Source organism: Trichechus manatus, unplaced genomic scaffold, assembly GCF_000243295.1.
Source record: "Trichechus manatus latirostris isolate Lorelei unplaced genomic scaffold, TriManLat1.0 scaffold00087, whole genome shotgun sequence".
In the NCBI taxonomy this organism is placed as follows: Eukaryota; Metazoa; Chordata; class Mammalia; order Sirenia; family Trichechidae; genus Trichechus; species Trichechus manatus.
The window spans coordinates 7,076,208-7,086,555 of NW_004444023.1; the positions used below are offsets into that span (position 1 = coordinate 7,076,208).

The window sequence follows — 10,348 nt, forward strand, 5'->3', positions numbered from 1 at the left end:
CTCTGGTTTATGTGGCCCTTTCTGTCTCTTGGGCTAATACTTTCCTTGTGTCTTTAGTGTTCTTCATTCTCCTTTACTCCAGGTGGTTGGGACCAATCAATGCATCTTAGATCGCCGCTTGCAAGCTTTTAAGACCCCAGACGCCTCTCACCAAAGTGGGATGCAGAACATTTTCTTAATAAGCTTTGTTATGCCAGTTGACCTAGATGTCCCCTGAAAGCATGGTCTTCATACCCCTACCCCTGCTACTCTGTCCCTCAAAGTGTTTGATTCTATTCAGGAAATTTCTTAGCTTTGGTTTAGTCCAGTTGTGCTGACTTCCCCTGTAGTATGTGCTGTCCTTCCTTCACCTAAGATAATTCTTATCTACTATCTAGTTAGTAAATAACCCTCACCCTCCCTCCCCACCCTCGTAACCGTCAAAGAATGTTTTCTTCTGTGTTTAAACCTTTTCTTGAGTTCTTATAATAGTGGTCTTATACAATATTTGTCCTTCTGTGACTGACTAACTTCGTTCAGCATAATGCCCTCCAGCTTCCTCCATGTTATGTTTCAAGGCTTCATCGTTGTTCTTTATCGTTGCATAGTATTCCTTTGTGTGGATATACCATAATTTGTTTATCCATTCGTCCATTGATGGGCATCTAGGTTGTTTCCATCCTTTTGCTATTGTGAACAGTGCTGCAATGAACATGGATGTGCAGATATCTATTCGTGTGACGGCTCTTATTTCTCTAGCATATTAAATCTGTTTTTTAATGACATTGGCTAGTGGTTTTCTTTTCGCAGGAGCCCTAGTGAGTCAGTGGTTAAGAGCTCGGCTGCTAACCAAAAGGTCGGTGGTTTGAACCCAACAGCTGCTCTGTGAGAGAAAGATGTGACAGTCTGCTTCCTAAAGATTACAGCCTTGAAAACCCTGTGGAGCAGTTCTACTCTGTCCTGTAGGGTCACTGTGAGCCGGAATCTGCTTGACAACAATGGGTTTGGTTACTTTTAATGCAATGTCATTGACTAAGTTTTGATATGAGGTTATGCTGACTTCATAAAACAAATTGAGTTGTTTCCTCATTTTTTAGTCTTGAAAAGTTTGAGTAAGATTTGGTGGTGTATTCTCTTAAATATTTGGTAGAATATACTGATGTGGCCAGTTGAGCCTTTGTTTGCATTTTGGAAGGTTTTGAAAGGTTAGGTTTTTCCAGAATTTTGTAACTTTCATGTAAACTTCCAGATTTATTGGTACAAAGTTGTTCATAATATCCTTATATCATCTTTTTAAAGGTCGTAACATTTGCACCATTATCATTTTTTTCTCCATTAGTTCATTTTGACTTCTTTTTAAAATTTTTCTTATTCAAGCTTACCACTAATTTCCAATTTTATTAGATTGGTTCCCCGCCCACCCCCAGAAAAATCAACTTTTGACTTTTTTGGTCCTCTCTCTATTGCTCATTTCTTTGTTTCGTATTTCATTATTTTCTGTGCTTCCTTATTGCCTTCTTGATATATAATGCTTAGTTTAAACACTTAAGGATCTTGTAGTTATTTTTGCTATTGTTTTCTGAATTAATTGTACTGTGGTCAGAGAATATACTCTATATAATTTCAATCTTTTGAAATCTGTTGAATTTTTTTTCTGGTACAGCATATTGTCAATAACTGAAAATGTTACATGTGCTAGCAAAGAATATATTTTCTACTGGATCTAGTGTTTTATATATGTCAATAATGTCTAGTTTACATGTTGTGCTGTTCAAATCTTTTTTTCAGAGACCTAAGTGATATATATGTAGTCCAGAAGCTAGATGTCATCATTTCTGGGGAAATTTCTAACCAGTAATTTGGGGTAGATCCAGAAGAGACAAAGACAGATATCCCAGTTGTTGGCCTTTGCTCAAAACAGAAGAAAATGATCGATGCCCAGGTGACTTTTGATTTGTTTTATTCTTTCCTTTACTGCCTAATGAATTGTTGTTGTTGTGTGCCATCAAGTCGATTCCAACTCATAGCGACCCTATTAAACCAAACAGAACTGCCCTATTGCGTTTCCTAGGCTGTAATCTTAACAGGTGCAGCCCAGCAAGTCTTTTCTCCCATGGAGCCTCTGGTGGGTTTGAACTGCCAGCCTTTCAGTTAGCAGATGAGCACTTAACCATTGCACCACCTGGGTGGAGATGTGTGAAAAATTAATTCAGGATCTGGAGTGAAATAAACTTTGACCCTTAACTTCAACATCAGGGCAAAGTAGGATCCCGAATATATTGTTCATATGATTCCTACTAAGTGACTAAAGTTGGAACATAATGTGTGACTGGAGGATCCCATGGGTTACATGAAAATCATCTTGCATCTGATATCTCTGACGGCCACCACAACAAGAGAATCATGATAAGTTATATAATATACAATGGCTGTGAGGAGAAAGCAGACAGACTCCTCAGAGGATGTCAGTATTTCATGGCACCTGCATCTCAGGAACATTTCGATAGTTCTTCCTAGAGGTAATGAGGTGAATGGTGTTTTGATCAATAGCCTAATAAAGGCCAAAGCAGATTTCCCATGGTCGTTTATTACAGGATACCTCATAGACCCCATGGAAATAGACAAAGCAAATTCAAGGGACACAGTTTTTCAGGACACCAATGCAAGGGCCCAGCCTTGTGACTGTCTGAGTTAATTTAGGAATAAAACCTAAATGGCTGAGGAAAATAAAAGGATTGTATGGCTTTCAAATGGTCCTTCATGAACAGATAGCTGAACTAGTGTTTTAGTACAGATTTGGCAAGAGAGTGAAGGAAATGATATCAGGTAAAGGCTTGAATTGTTAGGATCCATAGTGTTTGCTTTATAACTTCATGTAAAAATGCTGTGGGCGCAGAGTCTGACCTCCTCTAATTTCACAACGGGGAAAGAGAATCAGGATTAACAGCCCAAGGCTGATTCCCTTGAGGCGGAGGTCAGACATGACTCCTCTCTCCACCATCTTTACCAATTCTGACACCAACCGTCCCTCCCACAGCACTCTCTACTTCTCTGCTGGGTTTGATAATTCATTACAGTGGCCACACAGAATTCATAGACAATACTCACCACCATGGGGTTTATTAGGGAAGTAACAAGATACAGTTCTTCCATCACGACAGCCTCTTCTCAGCCATGCTGAGATATGAGATTTTTTTGCATGAATGGAATCATATTCCAAAGAACATAGCAGCCAACCCGGTGGCCTAAAATGGTATAGTATGAGCATCTAAAAAAATAATGACTGAAACTGATTGAGGAATGTTAATTACATAAAATTCCTTTTATTTATAGTCATACTCAAAAAATGAGTTAATCTATGTAGAGCCTTTGGTCTAGCGTCTACACATAGTGATATATAAGAACATCCATGCCTTAAATCTTTTCTAACACTTAATAATATGAAATTATCAAATTGTATAATTTTCAGCAATTTGAATGGTCCAATATCTCTTTATCTTACTTTAGTTTGCATTTTTTTTAATCACAGGTGAGATTTAAATCTTTCTTGTGTCATTGTTGGTCAGTTGGTTTTTTTCTTTTATGAAGTGCCTGTCATTATTTTTGCATTTAAAAAACTCTTTTCTTACTGACTAATAGAAGTTGTTTATTTCTGTTATATATTGAGCATTTCTTTTGCTTATTTAGTAACGGGAAGAAGTTACTTTTGAGTGTGAATTAGGTAGGAATTTATGTTAACTTTTTTCCAAATGGATTTATGGCTCAAATGAAGCAATTCAGAATGTGGCAAGATTTATCAGGCTTAAGAATTTGCAGTCTTTACCAAGTCTGCTCTCTCCCCTATGTAGTCTCTGCAATAACATGGGAATAGATTATCCCGTAAGTTTTTCCCTAGATCTTAACCTGCCTTGATTGCAAGGCATATTGAGACTGGAAGGTGGCAGTTCACTTGACAGGCGGGTCCATATTCACTTTCAGGTGGTGCTTAGGGCTAGGCTGCATTGCAATAAGGACTTTGAAGTTATTATTGCACTTTTTTCTGGCTTCCATTGATTGGGTGGAAAAGTCAGCTGTCAGTAATTTTATCTTTCTTTTGGCATTAATGTGTGTTTTCTCTCTGACTGCTTTCATAATCCTCCTTTTGTATCTGGTGTTCTGTAGCTACAGTCTGAGGAGTCAATGCAAATTTCCTGCTTGGAGTTTGCTAGTTTTCTAAGTCTGAGTTATAGGGTGTTTATAATCAGTTCTGAAAAATGTATCAGTCCTTAGATCTTAATAATTTGCTTCTCTGTTACTCCAGAATCTCTTTCAAAACTATGAATAGGTATATGTTAGACTTTCTCACATTATCCTCCATATTTATTTAACTGTTCTTTATATATTCTGTCTCTTTGTGTCTTTGTGTTTTATTTTGAGTTACCTCTTAAAAAGCATATTCCAGTTTGGAAACCCTATGGGGAAGTTCTACTCTGTCCTATAAGGTTGCTATGAGTCGGAATCTACTTGAAGGCAGCGGGTTTGGTTTGAGGTTTTTAATGATCTCTTCCACCTATTTAGTATAAAGTTAACCTTTCTATTAATATATACATGTATGTCTATGTATATAAACACATACATATATGTGCCTATGTTCATACATGTATCACGCATGTACTCTATATTTTAGAATATTTTTTTCCAAATTTGTCTGATCTTCATTAATAGTTTGTTATGCTTTGTATGTATTTCTATAGTTTCTTTTATTCTACTCAGTAATTAAACATTTACGTAGTGTCCTGAGATTGTAGCATATTTTATTGGCTGGGAAAACTTACAGTGAATGTAGCAATCTATATCATGGATCTAGTTATCACTAGCATATATTTTGTTGTTAGTTGCTGTCCAGTTGATTCCAACTAATAATGACCCCATGTGTTACAGAGTAGAACTGCTTCATAAGGTTTTCATATAGATTACTGACTGATCAGTAAATGCTATATTTAAAATATATACACAAATCTGATGTTTTTATGTTACTAAGAGGATTTAGTGGCTACATTTTATAAAAGCTTAACATTTTTTCGAGTGAATGGATCACTACACAATTACAGGATAATAATTACTTGGAAACTGATCCTATGATAGTGTATTAAAAAATTCAAAAGGTTTACTGATGCAGTCTATGGTTAACATGAGCAGGACAACATCCTTTATATTCCTTGTTGTGAAAAATAGTGGCATGGTGGTGTCTGACCTTGTCTAACTTCACAGGGGGGCAGAATCATCACCATCAGCCCAAGGCTGATTCGTATGTATGAGGTGGAGGTCAAACATATCTTTTCTCTCCTCCCTTTTCCAAATCTGACACCAGCCATCCCTTCCATGGCTCCCTCTACTTCTTTGCTGGGTTCGACAGTTTGTTGTAATGGCCATTCAGAACTCACAGACAATACCCATTATTAGGGGTATTGGGGTTTATTAGGGAGGTAACAAATTACAATTCAGAATCAGGCACAACTCAGGATACAGTTCTTTGGTCAGGATAGCTTCTCAGCCATGCACGCAGGCAGGCTTCTGCTGGCCCTTAGCCTCTCAGCCTCATGGCCCCTCTATTCTTTGGCCCCTTCACCTCTTGTCTTGGCTCATTCTGCACTGCTCAGGCAAGTGTTACAAAGCTTTTTAGCTCCACATATATGTGTCCAGAGGCACTGGACTCTGCCACTAAGCATCGGCCTAAAGATACTCAGCTCTCTAGCTCTGTGGATTGGCAAGCCTAGCTCTGCTGACAGGTGCCCAGAGGGAGCCCACTCTGCCATGAAGCCTTCTGCCCAAAGGTGCTCAGCTCTCTAGTTTCATGGATCAGCACATCCACAGTAGCCACCTCACTCCATGAGTTGAGAAGCCACCACACTCTCTTGCAGCGATTTCCTGGTTCTGCTGCCATTTGTCTGCTGAGCTTCTTGCTGTCTCACGCTGTCTTTGGTGTTACAGCTCTCTCTCTCTGACTCTTGGGTCTAGGAGGTTCTTAATGTAGGGCCCCAAGATCCAGAGGATGTGCTCCATTCCTGGTTCTTCTTTCTTGGTGGTAGTGAGGTCTCCCCTCTGCTCTGAGATTGGCCTTCTTTTCAAGCCTAGAAGGATGGCAAAACTGATCAATCCCCTCATTAGGGTTCCATATTACCTTATTGGCATGGTCCTAAGGGTGCCATGCACCTTATTTGCATTAATAGCAAGTTGTCCAATCCCCTTGTTGGGCCACAAGCACCTTATTTGCATAGTCCTACCCAGTCGTTTTATAGGAGTCACAAGACCATGGTGAGAAAGGCCATATAAAAGCAATTCATTACATTGCAGACCACTCCCTGCCTTTTCTAGCCATGGTTCTTTCATACTTGGAGGATAACTTCCCCCTCCCAATCATTTTACAAATCAAAATAGTCATTAACAATTAGTCCTATAGTAGGGCAGAAAATCCTCAGGTTGAGTTTACTCATGCACCAGCCATTCAGATCTGCTGCAGGTATCCATCTGATCTGGTCAGGTTCTCCAAAAGTCATCTCATCTTCCCCCTTTCTGACCTCTGTTAAAAGGTCGGAAAGGTTACTCCCTTACTCTGAACCTTATGAGGTATCAGCGTAGCAAAGCCTTCAGGGGATTTTAGGTTCGGTCACTGTACTGCAGTCTAGCAGTGCTTCCCCATTAGTCCACTCTTTGACAGTTATGGCTTCTACAACACAGCTTTTAAAGACACAATTAACTCTGCTAATGATCAACACTCACAACTGAATCATATACTCCTATCAGCATTTTCCCCCACCCTCTCTTCCCCAGACCTGTCAGGAAAAGAGGAATCTATTCAGTGAGGATCCTCCCTGGTCTCCTTCGTTAAGCCAGCCACTTCATGCCTTTATCTCCCCCAATTTTAGAAAGCCAATTTTTAAATTGCCCATGCCTATTGAACCAGTAGTCTGAGGAGAAAAGGATGTTGCTTCATCAGAAGAATCTTCTGTTTAGACTTTGAGCATCTGCATCCATAAGCAAAGTCCAGTCCACAGCAAGCCATCAGATTACAGCAATCTACACCAGCTCATAGTGTCAAACGTTTCTTTCTCTCTTCATTCAGTTGGGTTCTGGACAGCTCATCTTCATCCCCATTCAGTCGGTGTCAGGTCATCCCTAGTCATTCAATCTAGGTCAGTGGTTACCAGCAGTAGGCTCGGGGGTCCACACACCTTCTTCTGCTTCAGACCAACCAGCCGTTTCTCTCTTATCCCAAGCCCGCATAGGCTATGTCAGTGAGCACCACCTGTAGGCTCAAGAGTCCACACAACTCCCTGAACTTCTGACCAGCAGTCCCTTGCTCTCTCATCCCTATCAGCTATGGGCTAGGTCAGTGTGTGCCAATGGAACATATCCAAACTCAGCTCATCTCTTCATTGGAGCACCTTCCCCACTTTCACTCATCAAGTGGACCCAGGTGGTCACCACAAGCGAGCACGCTGAGCTGTCTACTTGCTGGCTCCCTTTAACTGCCAGTCCTGAAAGAGGGTTCTTCTGATGGGCTCTGGCTTTTCCTGCCTTAATGCACCCAACCAACAGCAAAAGCTTGCTCACAGTTCAAAGAGCAAAAGTCAGTGTTTTCTCTGAAGGTCCTTCCTTCAAATGCAAATCTCCTGCTCTCCTGGCAGATGTGGGTGGGTCTGCATGTCTTTTCAGATGCAAATTCCCTGGATGGAGCTCAAGTTTTTTGCCTAAGCCCCCAATACTCTATACGCAGGGCTGCTGGATAGAAACAAACATCCTAATTCCCTTTCTAGCATACCTTGGTGGCACAGTGGTTAAGAGCTACAGCTGCTAACCAAAAGGTTGGCAGTTCGAATCCACCAGGCGCTCCTTGGAAACCCTGTGGGGCAGTTCTGCTCTTTCCTGTAGGATCGCTATGAGTCAGAATCAAGTCAACGGCAGTGGATTTGGTTTTTAATCAAGTCTTGGCTGAAGGTGGAATTACACGTTCTCACCCGTATTCATTTTCATCATACATTTAGGTTTGTTTTACAACAGTAGGTAGGAGAGATGTTCAGTATCCATGGTATATTCAAATAAACACATAAATCTTTTTAAAACATTCCAGTTACATCTTCTCTTCTTCACCCTTGACTGTCTTCCCATTCATATGCATATGGACTTAGGTCTCTGCCTGGGTGGAACCAGAAGACTCTGGCCCCTATCATTCATCTTGCTTAACCAGCTGGCTTTTGCCACAAGCCACTCCAGATGCTTGGGTTCCATTGATCTCTCCTTTGCTGCAGCATAACATGTCTTACTTTCCTTTCAACCAGTACAGATAACAGCAAACAAAATAACCATCAAAGAATCAAAAATTTCACTTCCCACACGCTTTCTCCTTTCTCTTACAAAGTCCTGTGCTTTCATGAGTCTAGAGCCATTGCAATGAATCCCACTTCTGACACAACTGTGAAAAATGGTGGTGCGGGGGCATATGACGTCTAACTTCACAGTGGGGGAGAATCATCAACACAAGGCTGATTCCTATGAGGTGGAGATCAGACATACCTCCTCTCTCCTCTATCCGATTCTGACACCAGCTGTCCCTCCTGTGGCTCTTTCTGCTTCTCTCCTGGGTTTGACAGTTTGTTGTAATGGCCACACAGAACTCACAGACAATACTCACGATTATGGGGTTTATTAGGGAAGTAACAGGTTACAATTTAGGACCAGGAGCAACTGAAGATACAGTTCTTCAGCCAGGACAGGTTCTCAGCTGTGACTGCAAGCAGACCTCTCCCTGGCTGTCCACCTCTCAGCCCCTTGGCCTCTCAGCCCCTCAGCCTCATGGTGCAGCCTGGCCTCTGCCCAGCTAGAGAAAGTGTTACAAAGGTCTTTAGCTCCACTGATAAGTGCCCAGAGGCTCCCCACTCTACCATTAAGCCTTGGCCTGAAGGTGGTCAGTTTTCTAGCTTGTGGGTTGGCAAGTCTAGCTCCACTGACAAGTGATTGGAGGCACCCTACTCTGCCAGGAAGCCGCCTGCCCAGAGGTGCTCAGCTGTCTTGTCCCTTTAGTTGGTTCACCCACTGTAGATGCCTTGCTCTGTGGGCTGGGAAGCCCCATGCCGTCTCACATTGGTCTCCTGCTTCTGCTGCTGCCATTTCTCGACTACAGATCTCGCCATCTCACACCATCTCAGATGTTACAAATCTCTGTCTCCTGAGTCTAAGTGGTTCTAAGTTCAGGGCCCCCAGGTCCAAAGGACAAGCTCCACTACTGGCTCTTCTTTCTTGGTGGTAGTGAGGTCCCCCTTTTGCTCTGGGGTTAGCTGCCTTTTTAATCCTAGCAGGATGGCAAAACTGACCAATCCCCTTGTTAGGGTTTCATACACCTTATTTGCATGGTACCACCCCCCACACGGGTACTGTGCACCTTATTTACATTAGCAGCAAGCTGTCCAATCCCCTTAGTGGGCCAGAAGCACCTTGTTTGCATAGCCCCACCCAGTCTTTTGGAGGAGTCACAAAACCATGGTGAGAAAGGCCGTATAAAAGTGATTCATCGCGCTGCACTTCTTTATCAATAAAAGTGAAATACTTAAATATGACTGTGTTATTACAGGAATTGCTGACATTTGATGATGTAGCCATAAAGTTCACCTGGGAGGAGTGGCAGCTCCTGGACCCTGCTCAGAAGGACCTGTACCTGGATGTGATGTTGGAGAACTATAGCAACCTGGTGTCCATGGGTGAGGGCAACTCCCCTGTGTCATTCAGAGGGTGCCCAGTCAGTGGCCTTTCCTTTCTCTTTTGCTTACACTTTGAAGACACCTTAGTGCTCTGAAGTGAGATTCGCAGATCCTTCTTTGTCTCCAGATAAGAGGGTAGAAGGTGCTCTTTCCTGAGAGGAAAGCCTTTGTGCATGCGAAAACTATCTAGTCCCGAAAATGTGACTTTTTCCCATCTTGACATACCCTAACCCAATTCAGTACGTCTGTAAGTCTTCTATCATTTGCCATGAACAGGATATCAAGCTAACAATCCAGTTACCCTCTCCATGTTGGAACGAGGAGAAGAACTATGGACAACAGAAGATGAAATCCACAGTCAGATCTGTCCAGGTGAGTGAGTGGGAACCAGCAAGGTGGGTGCCCAAGTCATTAAATAAAGATGTCACTGGTGAGGGTATCTGAAGATGCGTAAACAGAGACTTTATGTATCCTTCTCCTTGTATCAAAACTCCTTTACTTTTAGGTTTTTAGAGGAAAATATATTGTTGTTGTTGTTAGTCGATTCCAACTCATAGTGACCATATGTGTGCAGAGTAGAACTGCTTCATAGGGTTTTCAGGGCTTTGACCTTTCTGAAGCAGATTGCCAGGCCT

At 41.8% G+C, this 10,348-nt stretch overlaps 1 protein-coding gene across 1 annotated transcript in view; it reads left to right on the top strand.

Annotated features, from left to right (window-relative positions):
* Positions 1 to 10,348, top strand: part of LOC105756014 (zinc finger protein 432) — a 20,482-nt gene that overhangs the window by 2,744 nt on the left and 7,390 nt on the right. The window contains 3 exon segments of the mRNA XM_012557114.2: positions 1,768 to 1,921; positions 9,587 to 9,713; positions 9,990 to 10,085. Of these exon segments, the coding sequence (XP_012412568.2) occupies positions 1,907 to 1,921; positions 9,587 to 9,713; positions 9,990 to 10,085 (238 nt within the window). The 5' untranslated portion in view covers positions 1,768 to 1,906.